Source organism: Anguilla anguilla, chromosome 13 (genome assembly GCF_013347855.1).
Source record: "Anguilla anguilla isolate fAngAng1 chromosome 13, fAngAng1.pri, whole genome shotgun sequence".
NCBI classification, from domain to species: Eukaryota; Metazoa; Chordata; class Actinopteri; order Anguilliformes; family Anguillidae; genus Anguilla; species Anguilla anguilla.
In genome coordinates, this window is record NC_049213.1 from 39,772,679 (window position 1) to 39,794,652 (window position 21,974).

Below are 21,974 nucleotides of genomic sequence, written 5' to 3' on the forward strand. Positions count from 1 at the left end.
AAATCCACAAGGGCTGGAGACAAAGGGCGCATCCTGAAACACAACATTATCAAACATACCACTCACATCACCCCAGGTACAGGCATCTTTGGGCAGTCAAAATAATGCAGCGTTAGTGCGACATACCTTAAAGAGATCTTTCAGCAACAAGACTCTTACAATGAACATCCCTTAAATTCTCCCTCATTGCACAGCGTAAAGGCATAAGGGCCTGCTGCACCAGCTTTGCGCATGCTCACTGGTCATACTGCCTGTAAGATAATTGTATAATGAGAGGCTGCTGCTCATGTATTTGCACAGTGGATGGGATAATTACACAGGCAAGTTCAGACAGACCTGGGAAGTTTGATGCAAGTGAAAAGGTAAATGGTAGGTATATACAACAGAAATGATTTATCATATACCGACTATAACAAAGTGTTGGAAGGAAAAAAAAGAATAAATTCACAGTGAGACTTCATCAGAACTGTGACGCTTTATTGGGTTTCACTCACAGCGCACTCGCCGAGCAGCCTAGAGAGACCGAGCTCTACGCTTCTGTCACACTCATTAGCCGCACAGCTCGCAAACAGCACCACAAACTACAAAAAGAATCATTGAGCAACGCGCCAAGCATTGCTTCTTGGAAACATCTGAACATGTCCAGGCCCACAGTTCTTAAACAGAGAGCCCGCAGCGCGTTTCAAGCACAGTGCAGTAGAAGGAATAAATACAATGGGTGTCGCACACAGAAGGCACATCATTGGTTCCAGCTGAAACGGGCGCTCCAGGAAGTTGCAACACAGAAATGTACATTTCCACTGCGTGTGCCTTTGAATTCAAGTGCAAACTAAATGCCATATATATATATATATTTTTTCAATAGCAGTCCCCTTTCCGACTATATATATATATATATATATATATTTATTTTTATTTTTTTTCAGTAGCAGTCCCCTTCTGACTATACATGTATATTTTTTAAAATAGCAGCCCCCTTCCATATGAACGCCATATTTGGATATATTTGAATACACGGATATGAAAGAAAAAAGAAACCACTGATTGTCGTCCAGCTCATGCTTTGGATAAGGATGATTTTTTTAAAAACTAATTCTGGACCAAAGTAAACGTTCTCATTTTGACATTACTGTTCTAAACAGATGGACACAACCTCAAGTCTGAAGCACTTAAATCTGCATAAAAAGACCACTCAGGTACATTTGTGGCAGCGTGCTAAAGGAGTGTTTATATATATTTTTTAAATCAATAATAAACTTGTTTCTCTTATTGAACTAAGCTAAGCAAAGGCCCTTACAGATTATGCAAGACAAACACATCCCAGGTGGCCAAATATTTGTTAGAAAAACATTAACCTGACAGGTTGGGCAGGTGACTGTATATACTGCCACACAACAAGAGTGAAATGAACGCATAAGAGTGAGAGTGCTGTCTGTGCCTGTCTGGTATGTTATTTAGTGAGCTACAGACGGCACACACAGCACAGGCAACAGGTAACAGGTAACAAACGGCAACTGAACACTGCGAAGCCTCAGCCTGCGTCCCTAGCCGACTCCACACGTTTTCAAACATTAAAAAGGTTTCAACAGACAGACTTTCCAGTCTGCCAGGGTCAAGAGAACGGCTGTTTGATTTAGGGGAGGGAACCTCGGGTCATTTCGTCTCTCTGTTTGCATTGCGGTGGGGAACGGGGCCAGGCGGGGTCAGTAGGTGAAGCGCTGACTCTGCCGGTACCCCAGCTTGTCCAGGTTGGGGTTGCAGGCGAACTGGATCATGGGAGGCGGGCCGCACATCAGCACGAGGCTGTCGTCGGACGGGGCCGGGAGGTGCTCGCTGATCATGTCGGCGCTGATGAACCCCTGACTGAAGTCCCACTCTGTGGATGTGAGAGCAGAGAGGTGCCAATGAGGGAGAGCAACGCCATCAGAGACCTCCATGGCCCGAAGCAGAGACTGTGCTGAGACTTTAGTAAGACTGCGCTGAGACTGTATTGAGACCAAACTGAGACACTACTGAGGCTGTGCTGAATCTGTATTGAGACTTTATTGAAACACTATTGAGGCTGTGCTGAATCTGTATTGAGACTGTGCTGAGACTTTATTGAAACACTTGAGGCTGTGCTGAATCTGTATTGAGACTGTATTGAAACACTATTGAGGCTGTGCTGAATCTGTTTTGAGACTTTATTGAAACACTATTGAGGCTGTGCTGAATCTGTATTGAGACTTTATTGAAACACTATTGAGGCTGTGCTGAATCTGTATTGAGACTTTATTGAAACACTATTGAGGCTGTGCTGAATCTGTATTGAGACTGTGCTGAGACTTTATTGAAACACTATTGAGGCTGTGCTGAATCTGTATTGAGACTGTGCTGAGACTGTATTGAAACACTATTGAGGCTGTGCTGAATCTGTATTGAGACTGTGCTGAGACTTTATTGAAACACTATTGAGGCTGTGCTGAATCTGTATTGAGACTGTGCTGAGACTTCATTGAAACACTATAAAGGCTGTGCTGAATCTGTATTGAGACTGCGCTGAGACTATTGAAACACTATTGAGGCTGTGCTGAATCTGTATTGAGACTTTATTGAGACACTATTGAGGCTGTGCTGAATCTGTATTGAGACTGTGCTGAGACTTTATTGAAACACTATTGAGGCTGTGCTGAATCTGTATTGAGACTTTAGTGAAACACTATTAAGGCTGTGCTGAATCTGTATTGAGACTGTGCTGAGACTTTATTGAAACACTATTGAGGCTGTGCTGAATCTGTATTGAGACTGTGCTGAGACTTTATTGAAACACTATTGAGGCTGTGCTGAATCTGTATTGAGACTGTGCTGAGACTGTATTGAAACACTATTGAGGCTGTGCTGAATCTGTATTGAGACTGTGCTGAGACTTTATTGAAACACTATTGAGGCTGTGCTGAATCTGTATTGAGACTGTGCTGAGACTTTATTGAAACACTATTGAGGCTGTACTGAATCTGTATTGAGACTGTGCTGAGACTTTATTGAAACACTATTGAGGCTGTGCTGAATCTGTATTGAGACTTTATTGAAACACTACTGAGGCTGTGCTGAATCTGTATTGAGACTTTATTGAAACACTATTGAGGCTGTGCTGAATCTGTATTGAGACTTTATTGAAACACTATTGAGGCTGTGCTGAATCTGTATTGAGACTTTATTGAAACACTATTGAGGCTGTGCTGAATCTGTATTGAGACTTTATTGAAACACTATTGAGGCTGTGCTGAATCTGTATTGAGACTTTATTAAAACACTACTGAGGCTGTGCTGAATCTGTATTGAGACTTTATTGAAACACTATTGAGGCTGTGCTGAATCTGTATTGAGACTTTATTGAAACACTATTGAGGCTGTGCTGAATCTGTATTGAGACTGTGCTGAGACTTTAGTGAAACACTATTGAGGCTGTGCTGAATCTGTATTGAGACTGTGCTGAGACTTTATTGAAACACTACTGAGGCTGTGCTGAATCTGTATTGAGACTGTGCTGAGACTCTATTGAAACACTATTGAGGCTGTGCTGAATCTGTATTGAGACTTTATTGAAACACTACTGAGGCTGTGCTGAATCTGTATTGAGACTTTATTGAAACACTATTGAGGCTGTGCTGAATCTGTATTGAGACTGTGCTGAGACTTTAGTGAAACACTATTGAGGCTGTGCTGAATCTGTATTGAGACTGTGCTGAGACTTTAGTGAAACACTATTGAGGCTGTGCTGAATCTGTATTGAGACTGTGCTGAGACTCTATTGAAACACTATTGAGGCTGTGCTGAATCTGTGCTGAGACTTTATTGAAACACTATTGAGGCTGTGCTGAATCTGTATTGAGACTGTGCTGAGACTTTATTGAAACACTATTGAGGCTGTGCTGAATCTGTATTGAGACTGTGCTGAGACTTCATTGAAACACTATTGAGGCTGTGCTGAATCTGTATTGAGACTTTATTGAAACACTACTGAGGCTGTGCTGAATCTGTATTGAGACTTTATTGAAACACTATTGAGGCTGTGCTGAATCTGTATTGAGACTGTGCTGAGACTCTATTGAAACACTACTGAGGCTGTGCTGAATCTGTATTGAGACTTTATTGAAACACTATTGAGGCTGTGCTGAATCTGTATTGAGACTGTGCTGAGACTCTATTGAAACACTACTGAGGCTGTGCTGAATCTGTGCTGAGACTTTATTGAAACACTATTGAGGCTGTGCTGAATCTGTATTGAGACTGTACTGAGACTCTATTGAAACACTATTGAGGCTGTGCTGAATCTGTATTGAGACTGTGCTGAGACTCTATTGAAACACTACTGAGGCTGTGCTGAATCTGTATTGAGACTTTATTGAAACACTACTGAGGCTGTGCTGAATCTGTATTGAGACTGTGCTGAGACTTTATTGAAACACTATTGAGGCTGTGCTGAATCTGTATTGAGACTGTGCTGAGACTTTATTGAAACACTATTGAGGCTGTGCTGAATCTGTATTGAGACTGTGCTGAGACTTTATTGAAACACTATTGAGGCTGTGCTGAATCTGTATTGAGACTGTGCTGAGACTTTATTGAAACACTATTGAGGCTGTGCTGAATCTGTATTGAGACTTTATTGAAACACTACTGAGGCTGTGCTGAATCTGTATTGAGACTTTAGTGAAACACTATTGAGGCTGTGCTGAATCTGTATTGAGACTTTATTGAAACACTACTGAGGCTGTGCTGAATCTGTATTGAGACTGTGCTGAGACAATTGAAACACTACTGAGGCTGTGCTGAATCTGTATTGAGACTTTGTGACGGGTGCACAGGAGCCGGAGTTTGCGCACCTGCAGGGGCCTGGTCCACGGTGAACCACAGCTGGAAGCGGTCCGGGTGCCGAGCCTGGACTTCCTCAAGCTCCTCCCGCAGGAGAATATCCCTCTCTGTCTGCAGGGCGCACACAAACAAATAATCTCTCACACAATAAACACACACACCCAAACAAACTCACACACAGGATGTTAAGAGGCAGTTCATCCTCCACAAGAAACTGGAATTATTTACATAGTTATACCAATAAACAGAGCCCTGGAAACGCACAATACGAATCCCCAAACTCATCACCAGACCAGGGTCAAATACGTATTTGTTTTGGATTCAAATACTTTTCTGTGCTCTATTGATCTTGCCTGGTGTAACTGAGCCTGTCAATATGACCAGAAAGTGAGGCTGGCAATTTTTGAGAGTATTTCATTGGTTCTAATACACCAGACAAGATCAGTAAAGCGTAGAAAAGTATTTGAATCCAAAACAAATACATATTTGACCCAGGTCTGCTTATCACCACTCATTCATAGGATGCACAGTGCAGTCAGTGATGTTCTGTAAGGAGGGACTATTCCAGCAGGTACACACCTGGTTGGCAAACAGCAGACTGCAGGTAGTCTTGTCACTGGGGTCCTTCATGATGGCTCTGACCAGCTGCAGCATGGGGGTGATACCTGCACAGGTGGAGCAGGTGCACACGGCGGTGTCACGGTTACAGGTGGCCTGCGGGAGCTCCATCGAGCGGAGGAATGGTACTTGTGTGATGAGATCCTAACCCGTCATCTTAACCCCGCCCACCCCGGGCCACATCACAGCCAATTATGTACCGGCGTCAGACCCCCGTGCAAGTGTGACCCGGGAGTCAGATTTCTATTAGAAAAGCGACTCCACTGGGAGCATTTATTCAATTTCATAAAGTACTGTTGTTTTTATGCCATGGAAAATTGACCCCAATACTAAAAATGTACATTACAATACATAAATCATTTTTCTGTGCAATGGAAGATTGACCCCAATCCCAAAAAACCCACATTACAATGCATGAGTAATTTGAGTCAGTTTTCCATGAGGTCAAATTTCCATAGGATGCTGGCCTGGCGTCTGGCTGGCCACAGTGTGCACTACACACCGGCCCACCCATAGGGGGCGCCACTTCACTACAGTGAAAATGACAGGCCAAGTAAAAAGGTTTTAGTGATGATGCAAATTAAACGCAAATATTAATTTCACACATAATCATTTGATTAAAGTAGATGTAGAAAGAATTGCTCCTGGCAAGACCGCACCTGTTCCACCGGCAATGAGGCCCAGGGAACTGGCGATCTTAATTTCCCCTGGGGACTTCTTATCGGGTTGGACCAAAAACTGCCCTGCAAAGGGGGGGGGACAAGAATCAGGGTGACACACAGCCAGAGCAAATAAGTCTACAACAAAGCCACAAGAAATGCTTTTACACCCTGAACACAAATGTGTCACTGCAACGTGTTGCCCTTTTAATTCTCTTTCATTTCGCACAGGGAGTACGGCTGCATTTCGTGTGCTGGAAGAATAAAACAGGGCTGCACAGCTAAACCTGCAAATCAGTTCTTAATATATCACCATGCGGCATCCCACCCGCCCCATTTCACTGCAAAGCCTGCCTGGTCTCACAAAGTTCACAGAACCAAAAGCCAAAGGTTTGTTTAAATACCACAGTAAACCATGTTATACATTTAAGTGCTAGTCACATATTAGCAATATCACTACCACTAGCTGACTGGAGCTAGGCTCGTACTGTTCAGTTGGAGAAAATAACTGCCCTAAATCCTTCCAGACACTTGAAACGCAGAGAAACCTAAGCGAAAACCGTTCTCAAAAACACAGACCTATTAGCCAGACAAAGGGCCAACGCCAACTGTGGCATTTTAACAGTGGATACCTTTGAAATCTGGAACTGCTGTCTCAGTGGGAAATGTGAGCCTTTGATAAGAGCCTCCTTAAGCACGTTTGCCTGAAGAATAAAACTCCACAAACCAAACATTTTAAAAGAAAAAAGGTCAACCATCGGCATACCTTTATAAGGTTTTAAGATTAAAGGTCCAGGAAATCTAAATCTGTTCATTCTTTACTAACGTGTTGTTTAAATACTTCTTTTGTATTCAAAAATGGCCCACAGATATTTTTGAATGTAGAACGGCTTGCTTTCCCGCTTGGCTAAACGGAAGGTTTTCAGCAGAGAGGGTTAGCTGGGTACAATGTACTTCATTAAAACGCTACCTACAGTGAAACCCTTTCTATTTGTAACGTGTAAATGATGCTCTTGAGCAGGCAAGCGAAGCTGGAAATGCCTAAGCATCGTGCCCTCTCTGGATGCAAAAATACCGACACGCTTTTTTCTTTTCTAAAAAAATGAAGAGGCTAACAAGAAATGAGTTTCATTTCCGCAGGCCCACGGGCACTGCAATATTGTAATAACCCCAACAGTTAATATTAGAAGAGCCCATTTCAGAAGGAGGACTTCACCAACTATCTAGTCAAGTTTATTTATATAGCACAGTTGTACAAAAACAATGTGGTTTTGCTAACAAGCTAGCACTGATGCTAACAAGCTAGCGCTGGTGCATGGTGTAGAGCCTTCCCTCCCTTCACCTCCCTCCCGACTGTTTCTGCTACTGACACCCCCGTTTGTCAAAGAAAAGACTTCTGATGTATCAGTAAGCAGCTCTACTGTTAGCTAGGGATAATTAAATAGCTTTCAAGCTTAGATATATGGTATCAAAGCATTTCTTTACATGGGTGTAATGTGCAGAGCTTGAGTCTGCTGTTGAGCCTAATGTTAGTGTACAGTAGCTCAGTGTTTTACATCACATGATCTGCAGATTTAACTAATACAATTGTAAAGCCTAGCTTATGTTGTTTTCTTTAGGAATGGTTTATATATGACGTGATTTACGGATATATCATGCACGCATGAGACTGGTAAAGGGTCCGATAGCGAGCACAGCCTAAACCTGTGACTCAGGCCACGGCCCTCGAGGTCCAGGAACTGCTGGTTTTCCACCCTCCCTTCACCTGGCAGTCAGGTGTGAATGCAGTGTGGCCAAGCAGTCGCACTGGGGGGGACAGAAAACCAGGGGCGGATTTTGATTTTTGACTGGATGTCCAGATTTGAATATCCATAGCCTAAACCACAGATGTCAAACTCCAGTCCTGGAGGGACAGAAGCGTCTTCTGGTTTTTGGCACCAGTGGTTCATTTAAGTCACTGATTGGCTGAGGAATCCCCACACCTTATTCTCAAGGGCTTAACTGGCAGCTGACTGAAAGTAAACCCACAGACACTGCGGTCCCCTTGGGATTCAGTTTGACCCCCCGGGCCTGAACCATTCTGACCTTTGCCCTTGTACTCCAGGAGCCCCCCCGGCCCTCTGAAGTCCACCACCTCTCCCAGCCGTAGGCTGTCCAGGTACTGGGACATCTTCCCCCCCTCAGGAAATTTAGGATTGACGTTCTTGAAGTAGATCTGTGGAGCAAGACAGCCGCACATCAGAGTTCACACTTGCACAGCACGCGTTACCAACCGATGGCTCCTTGAACTGAGCGCGGCAGATACATGTACCTCCATCCAGCACTTATATTGCACTTGTATTATTTATCTTGGTATTGTAGCTTGTTTTCATGCCTCCTAGTTTGACTTACCATAACTCTCTGACCTAGCCTATGTGTACTGTGTGAACTGGACCTAATGTGTTCATGGCTATGAATAACAGTTACATAATGAGTGTTGTACCTTATCGGATCTGTGTTCTGTAGTTGTTCCAATGACCTTCAGTATGCACTTATTGTACATCGCTTTGGATAAAAGCGTCTGCCAGATACATGTAATGTAATTTAAACAGATTCGGTTACATCACAAAGTGATCCTTGATGTGTTTATGCCATGGCCTTAAGGCTCCTGCTCTTTTTTCGGTCTCATTTATGGAGGAGGCAAAGCCAGCGCTGGGCAGTACCTTCACCACCAAATCCACAAATCCTCTGTCGTCGTCGCTGGAGACCGGTGTGTACGGACGCACCACGAGGCTGCCGTCGATGCGGGCAGACAGGTAAACATGCTTCCCTGAGAAAGAGAGAGAAAGAGAGAAACAGAGAGAGAGAGGAGAGAAGATCCAACTTTCATCAACACCCTGTGAGCACCCACGTGGAGACCTGGGCCTTGTTTCAGGAAGCAGGATTAGTGTGTCAGCTGCATAACTGCCCTGAGAAAAACCCAGAACCATTCGAAATCAGGAACATGAACTGAAGTAAAAAGAGCTGCTCTGGGTTTTACTCAGCGCAGTTATCCAGCTGACAGTAATCTTGCTTAGTGAAATATCCCCCAGGGCAAAGAGGTCTTGCTTTGTCTGTCAAATGCAAAAATCGAACTGCTTGTGTTAAGGTGGGCAAATGTCACACACACATACACACACACACACACACACACACAAATCAATTAAATCTTTATTTTTTATTCACTTTTGTCCTGCATAATTTTATTCACTATTCATACGTATCTGAATCACTTGCAAAGGGACTACAGATGAAAATTAGCTCTTGAGAAAAGTGAAGAAAGTTGAGTTTGCACTCACTGGTGTTGACATGGCGATTTAGCGATCCACTTCTCCTGCTCGGGAAGGCTATGCACGTTAAGGCATATTGTACTTAGCACTGTAAGTACGCTACTCAACGTTGACCCTATTATTACTAAGTGAGGTAAGCACGTTGTCCTCTATCCATCTACACCTGTGCCCACTCCTGACCTTGAGAAAGGTGGAAACTGAGCAGTGGGCTGGGCTGCCCGTGTTTTAAACAAACATGCATTAAATGCACAACGTATTTTCAGAAAATGGCCGATGGCACTTGGCTGCATCCCGCGAGGGCTGGCGCTGGGACATACCGATGGGCAGACCCAGGATGTGGTCCGGGGAGGGCAGAGCGAATCGAAACCTGCGAGTGTCGTGACTGATCACCTGTGGGAGGAGCCAACCGTCAGGAGGTACACGCCCACACAATCCACCACGCTAACAAACTGCCTCAAACAGACTAAACCTTTTTTCTCTCTAAAATTAAGATAATTTCCCAAATGTTGAAAGGGGCTGGATGGTAGCACACAGCCAATGGACCCAGAAGGGGTTTAGATTTGATCAAAAGTAATTCCATTTTTGACGCTCTCGTTTTGATAAAGCCAATCAAATCTCGTCGTACGACCCCTCCGCCTACCTCCTTGTCGATGAGCTTCAGTGGGTATTTAACAGTGGGCTCCAGCAGGGTGATCAGGGGAGTTTTCTTCTTTCCCAGAAAATAGGCGCCCAAGATCAGGACAGTAGAGAGCAGGACAACTCCACCAGCCACCACCACAGCTGTGGTAGTCTGAGCAGAGGGGAGAGACAAATCAGACACACCCCAAAACTGCACCCAAGCTAACATCCAAAAAAATCAGGAACATTCAAGCAAAACACTTTGAAGTCGATGTGTTAAAAGGTCTTGTGTTGTATGTAAAATCCTTTATTGGTGCTTAGCACTTGTTTGGGTACCTTGTTCTTAAAGATCCCTTACGTGTGCGTCCTGATGTAATGGTACATTGCTAGTTTGGAGTATTTGCTTTTGTGGATTTTAAAAGTAATTTTAATAAGACACATTCAAGTAAAACGCCCTTTGCTCTAATATGGTTGTCCTTATAAGTGCTTAAAATGTTCAGCCAGTGTAACATCTTAATCACAAGGGACTTTCTGGACGGGAGAGGCCTGCAGTGAACACACAGTAGCTCTTGGGGCATTACAACAATACCCTGGTGTGTACACCATCATTTTAGTAATCAAACACACTGCAAAAAGCAGCTATTCCAAAGTGGCCGTTTTGACATTAAGGTTCTCCAAAATCGCCGTCTTAACTCTTAACCAGGCAGATATTTTTTAAATTCTTCAATAAACTAAAACATGATCTTCCGGTATCATGGCTCAAATCTAGGTACCATAACCTCTTAGACAAATTCACTCTGTATTTATAGGTCTTGGCACCATTTTTATACTTGAGTAGTCATTTATTCTGTAGAGATCATGTGATAATTTCGTAGTAGTAATATTTCCCAAATACCATGACGTTGCACGAGTTAACGGTACCATGTAATATAATATTAAGATATGTTTTTTTTCCCCCATGGCAGGTATGGTTCTATATATGACATCAAATTAGAAGAGCACAGATGAACTACCAGCACGTTTTGATATCATTCAAATAATACGCCAGTACGGACGAGAAGTAGAGGGGAAAACGATCACATTGCTATTTTTGGTGCTCCTGGTTTATGGAGAGAGTGAGTCATTCTGGCTGCAGGCCGCTGCCCGCTGCAGCAGTTTGCCCCAACAAGTATAGCGCCTCCAACCTAAAGTTACATCCGTGTTTCCCACACCTTTTCCTCAATTACAAAAACCACAGCGCTTTCCAGAAAAATGGGAAGACCTCAGTTAAGTCTGCTTCGGTTTTAAAATCGAAAGGTATAGAAAACTAAACGGTGCTGCAGTCAACACATTCACGTTTTGGATATTCGGTTTAGTGTAGCTTTTAAAATTGCATGGTCATTTTTGTAGTAAGTTATTTATTTGCTAGCAACTGCTACACAAGTACAAAGATGGAAACTAACGATATTTCTCTAGTGTTCCATGTCATCCCGTGACTTGCTTTTAGCTAGGCTAACGTTATTTGAAAAACCCGCTTCTTAGCAAAAACACATTATGACCATTATTAAGCACAGTTAAGTTAACTACACACTTGAAATGCACAGACATTCGAATTATAAATCCAGCATATGTCACCTTGGATGACCTGTGGTAGAGCGTTTCAAGCTAACCATGCAGACTAGCAAGTACTCGGGTTAGCTAAGCAGCTAACTTTATGCACCCTCACCACCATAGCAAACTGTACTATTTACTCTTAAACTGTAAGCAAACTATTGTATTTGCACACGCACCCCCTACATCCAAATCGCGTAAATTATAACGCTAAACCAGTTAGACTAGCTGAGTAGTCTAGCTGAGTAGTCTAACTAAATTAAGCCAAAAGGACCCCAGTCATGATGTTAGACGCTTTAGCTTGCTAAGTAGCTAGCTAGCTAAGATAGGGACCCACTGCCCACATTTCGGTTGCCTGCAAGCTCTTATCTAGCAACTGTTCTAGACTAGACATTTTCTAAAATTACTAGCTCCCAGTTTTACGTTAGGTCGATACATAACTAATATGAGGATATAAAACTCAACATCTTTTATCTGTCAACTAAAATCCTGTTTAGGCCAATTAACGTTCAGCCGAACAGCATGCTAGCGTAACCAGCTAATAAGTAAGCAAGTCAGAATCTCCTTTTTAATTATCCAGCTTGTGGGATCTATTGCAACACTTCAATATATAATAAAATTACAAAACCAATAGCAGTAACATAAATAACTAACTCACCATACTGTATACCATGACAATGCTCTGTGTTTCTTACTGGGCAATGTCAGATCAATTGTGGTGGTAGAGGAGTGGCATCTAACCCTTAAACTGTGAAATACCGTCAGTCCCGAAATGTAGCTCTCCAGGGAAATATACGGATATCTACGGCTAACGGCATCCACTTCACAGGAACTCCACAGAAAGTCTATTAGCGCCACCAAATGGCGATGTTTAAATGACGTTAGCAAGAACACACATAGGCCAACATGCGTCTGTGAGTAGGCTACATGAACTATTTTACTGGTAGCTAGCTACCCTTGGCTTTGCAGAAGTTAGGTCTGAATAGTGTTCAGTGTGCGAACTAAACTGTGTTCTTGGCTAGAAGTAGCTGTACAAAATAAGTATTGTACCTTACTGAACCTGTGTTTAGCAGTTGTCTATGACCATGAAATGCACTTTTTGTATGTCGCTTTGGATGAAAGCGTCTGCCAAATAAATGTAATGTAATGTACCCGTAAAGTTCCCAACTGCAAGTTCCCAGCTCGCCTCACACCGCGAGGCGCGGATCCCAGCTCGCAGCTCTCAGCACGTGGCTAGCTTATAACAGTACATTTATGTAGTCGCGTCTGCATGATTTTATTTGCCTTTAACCTTTGAAACTCCTCATAACCAAGCAAGCCTATATTGTATGCATTTGTAACTGAGTATAGTGCATTATTAGTGTTCTGTTGGATCCCCAAAATATTGCTACAGCTTTGTGTTCATGGCGCTACTTGCTGTGTAGGGCGAGATGCACTTGGGGGCACTCTCGAACACACTGTCACAAGTTCAATTTATCAACCGAAAATATACTTACGCGTAATTAAATGCGTTTTATATCGTAATAACATCATCCGAGTTCTGGCTAGTGGTTCAGAAATGTGACATTACTGTAATTCCCTGTTGACTTTTTCATCTGAAACTAATCATACACAGAAGCCAGATGCTTTTCATTTCCATAAATTGGAAATGACACACCTATGTTGCCTTAATAATGTGAAACTACAGGCAGGCTAAATGCTATTCATTTTACATAACCTATTTAGGTCTGACTGTGTCAATGACTGCTAGAAATGCCATGTACTGGGATGCACACTCGGATAAGTTATTAAAGGATAGTCATCCAACGTCGTTACATTTTCCTGAGAAGTAAAATCAAACGAGAGAAAACACGATAATTTAAACACCCAGAGGGTAAGTTTATATGCCAATAACGATATACAGTTTTCTCTTCACATTTACGCAAGATAAAAATAAAATAAATTCACATAAAAATCGCAGATTCGAGCTTTAACCTTCCCTTTGCCTCGTGTTGCCCACGTCACCTTAACATAGTACACCAGTGCTGTGCAATTTGCAGATTTTTTTGTCATCTTTCAACGATGCACATTTTCGTTGCAATAAGCGATGTTAAATTGTGTGTATATGTGCACACATACGTGTATATGTTCACACATATATATATATACACACACACATATATAATTGATATTAAACATTAAAATAACACCGCAGCTCGCAGTTGAGGATTGTACCCGCTCCCCTAAAACATTTACATTTTCTTCAAAAAATGTTTTTGTATGATATGTGAAGTTGCGAAAAATAAGTATAAATCTGTCTCCACCACCCCCCCAAACGCTGCACAGCGTGTATGCAAAATCAAAACACCTCCAGCATTCATTTTTCTCTTTTCAAAATCCACCATGTTCAAGGTCTTCAAGGACCGGTGGGGACCCTTGGCAGAAACTCGAGACTCAGGACCTAGCTAAAACTTTATTACACACATCACACCCCAGGCATCACGTCATGGAAAATTGCATTCGCACATCTGCAGCGTGCCGGGAGGGCCCGGTGCTCCACGCTTGTTTCCGCGGTTTCTGCGGCGCCCAATCAGATGAGGATCTTCTTTACGTAGTTGCACACGTTGACGTGGAGCTGCTTTGAGGTGGCGGAGAATATTTCGGTGGCCAGGGCCCTGGTCTCCTCCGACCCGCCCTGCAGGGCTCGATACACGGGCAGCGTGTACTTCTGCTTCCCCTGAGGAACCAGGTGGGGGGGCAGGAACCATTCAGTACCAAAACATTCCCACTTTACAGAGACACACACACTGAATAATAAATAACATCTATAACAAGAAATAAGATCTAAGATGTAGGAATAAGATTTAGTTCAGTGGTAACCAACCCTATTCCTGGAGATCTACCATCCTGCAGGTTTTCACACATACCATGATTTGGCACACCTGACTCTAGTAATTAGCAGCTACACAAGATCTCCAACTGTTGAACGGTGTGTGCTTTGTTAGGGTTAAAATGAAGAGCTAGAGGACGGTAGACCTCCGGGAACAGGGTTGGTTACCACTGTGCAATGAAAAGCCACAAAGGTACAATGAAAAGCATGGGATTGGGATTAGGATCCGGGATTAAGACTCCCACAGAATTAGGGGCCCCCCAAACTGCTCATTTGGGGGCTCTACCCTGTTCTGCTAACCTGGCAGCTGAGGAAGTCCCGGACGTGTGCGTATCCAGGCTGGTACTGGTTCTTCGCCACCATCTGGGCCCAGCGAAGGCGCAGTTCCGCGTTGCTGGACTTGACGATGTGGGGATATTTCTCCACCATCTTCTCGATGTTGCCTGTTACCGTCGGCAGCAGAAAAACAGGAAAAAGGACTCAGAGCGGAAGGTCATTTCTCAGATGCTTAACCGTTATTGCTCTACTCAGAACCGTCTACCAAGCAAAAAAATATAATCTATTTAGTCATGTATAGCATAGCACCCAAACCAATCCTTCCCATTTAAATAAATCAGGGTATTAATATTTGGAAGCTATCCTCGACACTTGGTCCTTGGACCGCTTCATAGTAGCCAGTTATAGGAATTTATGGACGCCATTTTTATTTTCCTTTCTTGTTTAGTTTTTATTGCTCCGTTGCCAAGATACTATTGCTTACAGAGACACAATTTCTGCTGCCAAAATTTCTAAAATGGGTGCTTATTCCAGAATGAACCTTGCATCACTGGAACAGATATTCGTGTGTGACTAGAAGGTGAGCTATACACCTTAAAGTCCTGCATGTGTGATAGTGTTCCCATGGTACCAAACAATGGGCTGTCAAAGAAAGTTTAATTACCATCTGGTGGTGTAATGGGTGCACTGACTACTGCAGAGTGAAATCTGCCATATCTAGAGCCATGTTTGGTTCACTTGCCCTCAGGAGAGACTTGTGTTTCTAGGCTTCGCTGGCCAACCCTACCTCCGGGCAAAGGGGACCTTTCCAGTATCTTCTCTAGCAAGTAGACGATCTGGTAGGTCTTCCAGGGGTGGATGTCCACCTGAGAAATGGCCCCCATGTCCAGGTGCTCCGCAGCCCAGAGTTGGGCCAGGTGCTCGGCCGGCTCCATGAGGCTTTGGCCAGGGGACAGGTCGGGCAGGTAGGGGGGCCACCCGGGCACATTCAGCCACTTCTCAAACTCTAACCCTGTGGGGGGGGTTACCAAAGGGACAGGGGGTGGAGCCAGAATTACGCACACGCACGCACGCGCGCGCGCGCGCACGCACGCACGCACGCACGCACGCACGCACGCACGCACGCACGCACGCACGCACGCACGCACGCACGCACACACACACACACACACACTCACGCACGTATGCACACACTCTCAGGCACGCACACAAACACTCACGCACACACTTTCACACGCATACACGCACGCACACACACACACACACACACACACACGCACACACACGCGCATGCATGCACACACACGCGCATGCAATGCAGTTGTCAAAGCGTGCACATCACGGCTCAATGCATCATTATCTTATCCGTGTACCTTCAGTCTTATGGGCTCCCTTCTTTTTCAGTTCAGGGAAATAATCCAAGTAGAACTCCAGGGCGTCCTCCGCAATTATGCTGCGGAATTTAAACTTCTCAACATAGGCCTGCAGGGACAACATTTACACAAATACATTACATTACAGGCATTTAGCAGATGCTCTTATCCACAGCACCAAGTTCCACAATTTAGCATTTTTACATAATATCCATTTATACTGCTGATTACAACTGAGGCAATTCAGGTTCAGCACCCGGCTCAAGGGCACAATGCCAGTGCTCTACCCGGGAATCAAACCTGCACCTTTATCTCACGAGGTTAGGTTAGGTTACCCGTTATACTACACTGCAGTAGTACCATGGTAAGCATGGTCTTCCAGCACTGAATTTCTCCTGCAGGTACCCGTGTGGAGATCTGACTGCCCGTGAAAAGACTGGCATACCCTGAGGAAAGCGTCGAAGCGACTCTGACCGCCCGCCAGGTGCGCCAGGTAGGAGACGAAGCAGAAGCCCTTCTCATACGGCGTTTCGTTGTAGGTGTCATCAGGATCCACACCTGTGGAGAGCAGGTGGGACTTTAAGAAATGGTACGCGCTGAAGAATCACCACAAGCGACGACAAGGCACAAGAGTGATGACGAAAAACCACCCCAAAACGTTTTGCCAGCGTCCTTATGACACAATACCCCCCTGTACCCATTTCAAGTTTTGATTGGCTGGCCGGTTCCTGCCCCTGATTGGCAGACCTGGCTCGATTTTGACGCGCAGCTTGTTGAGCGGATGATCCTCCCCGGTGTTGTCCATGTGCTGACGAAGCAGGACTCTCCCTGTAGCCGCCTCCAGGCTGGTGTAGGCCTCGCCTGTGAGCACACTCACGCACACACACAGCCACACACACACACACACGCACGCAGCCACACACACACACACACACACACACACGCACGCAGCCACACACACACACACACACACACACACACACACACACAGGCAACCACACACACACACGCATATGCACACACGCACACGCACGCATACACGCAGCCATATTCAGCCACACACACACACGCACAGGCAGCCACACACACACACACACGCATATGCACACACGCAGCCACACACACACACGCACGCATACACGCAGCCACATTCAGCCACACAGATGGAGACAAACACCAGAACCCAGAAACTTGAGTCAGAACAGTGTAATGAAACCGTGGAAAGATGTGGATAACAAAAAAAAAAAAAACACAAATTTTCAGCAATGGACTAAAACCTCAGCTTAGAGAGAAAGGAATAAAAAAGAGCTACTAGAAGAACTACTGAACTTCTACACGGGGAAAACGTTTAAGTACCCTGCCCCAATGGTGCACATCTGTAGAATCAGGAGTTGAATGTTGAGAGTGGAGGATGAACCTCACAGCCTCACCGTGGATCTCCTTGAGGACACGGCGCTGGGCGTACATGGTGAAGCCCTCGTTGAGCCAGAAGTCCCCCCAGGTGGCGTTGGTCACCAGGTTGCCGAACCAGCTGTGGCAGATCTCGTGCACGATGACGTCGGCCAGCGAGCGGTCCCCGGCGAGCAGGCAGGGCGTGACGAAGGTGAGGCAGGGGTTCTCCATCCCGCCGAACGGGAAGGACGGGGGCATGAAGAGCACGTCGTACCTGCGCACCCAACGCACGAGTCACAACCCACACCCCTCACGCACCCCTACCGAAAAACACCAACCCACACCCCTCACGCACCCCTACCGAAAACCACTACACCCTTCCTCACCAACCCACACCCCTCACTAACCCTAACCCTAACCCTAACCCACACCCCTCACGCACCCCTACCGAAAAACACCAACCCACACCCCTCACGCACCCCTACCGAAAAACACCAACCCACACCCCTCACGCACCCTACCGAAAACCACTACACCCTTCCTCACCAACCCACACCCCTCACGCACCACTACCGAAAACCACCTACCCACACCCCTCACGCACCCCTACCGAAAACCACCACACCCTTCCTCACCAACCCACACCCCTCACGCACCCCCACCGAAAACCGCTACACCCTTCCTCACCCCTCACGCACCCCTACCGAAAAACATCACACCCTTCCTCACCAACCCACACCCCTCACGCACCCCTCCCGAGAAACACCAACCCACACCCCTCACTAACCCTAACCCCTCACGCATCCCTACCGAAAACCACCACACCCTTCCTCACCAACCCACACCCCTCACGCATCCCTACCGAAAACCACCACACCCTTCCTCACCAACCCACACCCCTCACGCACCCCTACCGAAAACCACTACACCCTTCCTCACCAACCCACACCCCTCACGCATCCCTACCGAAAACCACCACACCCTTCCTCACCAACCCACACCCCTCACTTATCCCTACCGAAAACCACCACACCCTTCCTCACTTAACCACACCCCTCACGCACCCCTGCCAAAGAGCGGGCCGGCTACGCACCTTCCCCACAGGTACGGTCCGAACAGCTTCTCGGCCGTGGCGAGGAACTCCTCGATCACCCCGTCGTACTCCTGCTTGGCCGCCTGCAGCAGGCCCGGCTCGGTCCACACTCGGGTCCTGCAAGAGAGTCACACACACCGCTGGAACTTCAGGTCGCCCCGAACGGCCGCTCCACCACATCACCCGGGGCTACAATCACTAAAGAGCGATTCTTCTGAGGGCTACAAATATTTTCCAAAGTCCTACTTGATTCAAAAAAAAAATTATTTTTATTTTATTATTTTTTTTATAATTAAAAAAAAAAGCAAAACAGGTGTAATATGAGCCAGACATCACTGCGACAGCAATTTTCCCTAAACAAAGAGATTATTAAAATGTCTTTCAGCAGCAAGAAACACTTCCCTGAACTTTCCCTGAGGAAAGAAGAGCAAACACAAGGCATCTCAAAGTTTCCACGCCCGAGAGAAATGTAAGGGTTACAGTCCATATCAGTGCCAGGCATCTTTTATCAGGTCTACAAAGCGACCTGCTAGTTTCCCTCTCCACAATTCACACTGATAAGGCGGTTCAAGGGTCGCTGGAGTAACGTGCAGAATCAGGAACACGGCTGCAACCGATGTTCCAGGATATTGAATGCCAAGGCTCTGCAGTTGGCTTTACCATCTAGCAGCTGGCTAGCTGCTAACGTGCCAGACGATAAAGGCAGCTACAGAGCCTTGTTCGCTACCTTCATAGCCGATAAAGCTACATTAAAAAGGCTTGTGGCCGACCGACCGAACAACAGCTGTTGAGGCAGGCCGCAGAATTCCGGAACCCTAGCAGAACACACAAACACAGACCCACACACGCGCGCGCGCACACACCCCCACACGCACACACTCACACACACCCACACCCACACCCACACGCACACGCACACGCACACACTCTCTCTCACACACACCCACACCCACACGCACACGCACACACTCACACAAGCGCACGCGCACACTCACACAAACACACGCCCACGCACACGCACACGCACGCACTCCCACCCTCCCGTCTCATCCACATAGGCTCTCACCTGGGTCCCACCTGCGCGGAGACCAAGTCCCCCACAGCCAGCGCCACCAGGTAGGAGGGGATGGGCTGTTCCATGGAGAACAGGAAGCTGTTGTCCGACTTCCTGTGCTCCGAACTGCTGGCGCTCATGACCGCGGTGAAGCCCTCTGGCACCTGCCCCCCCCCCCCCCCGAGAGAAACGACACAGCCGAGCCACAAGGGGGGGTCAGCCGGCAGTTTAATATTTACATTTCACACACATCAGCGCAGGTATTAATCCAGTTACACGATCCTCACAACAGGACCTGAGTCCCGCTTTCACTAAGCAGGGCTGCAGCAGAGTACAACTGCGCTGAGTAAAACCCGGAAACCCGCCCGAGTCCCAAAAGAGCCGTTCCGGGTTTTACTCAGCGCAGTTATCCAGCTAACTGTAATCCTGCTTCATGAAATACACCCCCCCCCCCCTCAGGTGGTCTTACCGCAGTTGACAAAATAGTAATATGACCACATTACTGGTGTGTGCCTCGACCACACCTGTTGTCCTTGCGTTAAGAAAGCGAGACCCTGCTGCTCTGTGGCCTTCTGCTGCAGGTGACCGGTCACAGGTGACCGGCCGCAGGTAACCGGTCACAGGTGACCGGCCGCAGGTAACCGGTCACAGGTGACCGGTCACAGGCTCACCTTGACACAGGCGGAGTAGGAGCTCTTAACCGCCGGGGTGTCGAAGCAGGGAAAGAAGGAGCGGTTGAGCACCGCCTGGCCCTGGGTGAAGACGTAGGGCTTCACCCTCCCAGCCGTCTGCTCGGGGTCCAGCCAGCACACCTGCAGCAGGTGGAGAGAGCGCAGGGCCAAGAGTGAGCGGCAGCGTTTACCTGCACTGAGGCCGAGTAGGTGGTCTTCACCGCGGGCGTGTGGAAGCCCGGGAACAGGCTCCTGTTGCGGACGGGGAAGCCGCAGGTGTACAGGTACGGCTTCTCTTTCCCAGAGGTCTGGGCTGGGTCCAGCCAGGACATCTAAACACACGCTGAGGTTTCAGGCGCAAAAGAGGAAGGCACCCTTTGCGAGAAATTACACGAAAGGGCCACCGTTCATTTCACCTCAGCATGCAGGAAAAGGCTGAGCATGCAAACGAATGACTGGTTTGGTAAGAAAAGAGGGATCATTTTGCTGAAGTGAAATGAAAGTAAAACCAAAAATATTTACTTCCTTAGTTTATTTTTATAATAAAAAGAATGCATATGCTTATTTACAATTCTACTATAATCTACTTTTTAAACATATTTACTTGCTTATAAGAAATTTTAATTTTATACTTATCTCCCTAACTCTCGTTTAGCAACATCTGGAAAATCCACTAGGACTTGAAGGGTGTGAATAAACTAATCTGATACAGTAATGAAAAAAACATACGTTTATTTGAACTAATAATTACTATAAAATATACTTGGTGATATATTCGTTCTGGACAGGATAAGTGTCGTGGGTTTAAATTGGAGGAAGATGTTCTTTGTCTTACCCCTGGTCCGTCCGAAGCCTCATACTTCACCGATAAACGGAATTCATCTTCGCTCTTCCATGGTGAAGTAAATTTCACAATCAATGTTGACCCGTAACTTGTAAAGTCTCGTGTAAGAAATTCAACTTTCGTCCATTCCGAGTTGTCTTTCCCGCGGCTGAATGATACTTCTTGCAGCCCAAGTGAGGGGTGAATATCTAGAAGCAGCTCGCGCTGGGAATCCTGAATGCATTTCACTTGTAAAATCTCGTTTCCTCGCAATTTTTTCTGCTCGAAATCAACGTCCAGGTCCAGGTGGAAGTGTCGGATCTGGAACTGCCGGAAGCTGGAAGACGTCGCCACATCTTCAGCCTTGTCTGAAAACAAAGTCTGAGAGTGATCCATTTCTAAAGCGTGACACAAGCGTTTTAATTCAGGACGTATTTGAACTGAACGGAAGCGTCGAAGCGCTTATGTATTATTGCTGATAGTGCACTGTGTACGCTCCCCATACGTAAGCCGCCGTGACACGCCACGCCACGCAACCCCTCTCGCGGTAATTTTGAAAACACGTTTTAAATTATGCTGTAAACAGGAAATTTACATAGGACTGGGTCACAAAGATTTGTCTGGGAGGCTGGACATCTACATTGAAATGTTGTACTTGTAAACGAGTGTATATTCCCGTACATCCTCCATATGTACAAGACCCATTACACCCAGCCGCTGCCTCGTTCAGTGAGACTAACTTAATGGGCACGGTGTTCAGACCATAGACATATACA

The 21,974-nt window shown here is 46.0% G+C and overlaps 2 protein-coding genes across 3 annotated transcripts; both read right to left on the reverse strand.

Annotated features, from left to right (window-relative positions):
• Nucleotides 1–456: 456 nt before the first annotated feature.
• LOC118211837 (NADH-cytochrome b5 reductase 3) lies at nucleotides 457–12,529 on the reverse strand. The gene is made up of 9 exons (XM_035389348.1): nucleotides 12,306–12,529; nucleotides 10,080–10,229; nucleotides 9,757–9,829; nucleotides 8,834–8,940; nucleotides 8,217–8,346; nucleotides 6,132–6,215; nucleotides 5,434–5,519; nucleotides 4,866–4,965; nucleotides 457–1,876 (listed from the first exon to the last, which is right to left on the reverse strand). The coding sequence occupies exons 1-9, from the start codon at nucleotides 12,318–12,320 to the stop codon at nucleotides 1,704–1,706; spliced, it is 918 nt and encodes a 305-aa protein (XP_035245239.1). The 5' UTR covers nucleotides 12,321–12,529; the 3' UTR covers nucleotides 457–1,703.
• Nucleotides 12,530–14,028: 1,499 nt separating this feature from the next.
• Nucleotides 14,029–21,732, reverse strand: rnpep (arginyl aminopeptidase (aminopeptidase B)). 2 transcript variants are annotated; one of them, XM_035386743.1, is made up of 11 exons: nucleotides 21,211–21,732; nucleotides 20,376–20,516; nucleotides 19,717–19,868; nucleotides 18,651–18,767; nucleotides 17,596–17,831; nucleotides 16,913–17,026; nucleotides 16,611–16,723; nucleotides 16,166–16,274; nucleotides 15,580–15,804; nucleotides 14,817–14,959; nucleotides 14,029–14,363 (listed from the first exon to the last, which is right to left on the reverse strand). In XM_035386743.1, the coding sequence occupies exons 1-11, from the start codon at nucleotides 21,592–21,594 to the stop codon at nucleotides 14,217–14,219; spliced, it is 1,881 nt and encodes a 626-aa protein (XP_035242634.1). In that variant the 5' UTR covers nucleotides 21,595–21,732; the 3' UTR covers nucleotides 14,029–14,216. The 2 variants fall into 2 exon arrangements, with proteins under 2 accessions (XP_035242634.1, XP_035242636.1); XM_035386745.1 differs by lacking the exon at nucleotides 20,376–20,516 and adding an exon at nucleotides 20,567–20,707 and having other exon boundaries at nucleotides 21,211–21,723.
• Between the last annotated feature and the right edge of the window lie 242 nt (nucleotides 21,733–21,974).

Excerpts from the sequence above, each read along its gene's own strand:
- LOC118211837 (XM_035389348.1), bottom strand. Across the intron at positions 9,830-10,079 it reads TGAAGCTCATCGACAAGGAG|GTGATCAGTCACGACACTCG; the intron begins GTAGGCGGAGGG and ends CTCCTCCCACAG. Across the intron at positions 5,520-6,131 it reads CCTCATTGCCGGTGGAACAG|GTATCACCCCCATGCTGCAG; the intron begins GTGCGGTCTTGC and ends CCACCTGTGCAG.
- rnpep (XM_035386743.1), bottom strand. The coding sequence starts at position 21,594 with ATGGATCACTCTCAGACTTTGTTTTCAGACAAGGCTGAAGATGTGGCG. Across the intron at positions 17,832-18,650 it reads GGACCGTACCTGTGGGGAAG|GTACGACGTGCTCTTCATGC; the intron begins GTGCGTAGCCGG and ends TTGGGTGCGCAG. Across the intron at positions 14,960-15,579 it reads AAGGTCCCCTTTGCCCGGAG|GCAACATCGAGAAGATGGTG; the intron begins GTAGGGTTGGCC and ends CGACGGTAACAG.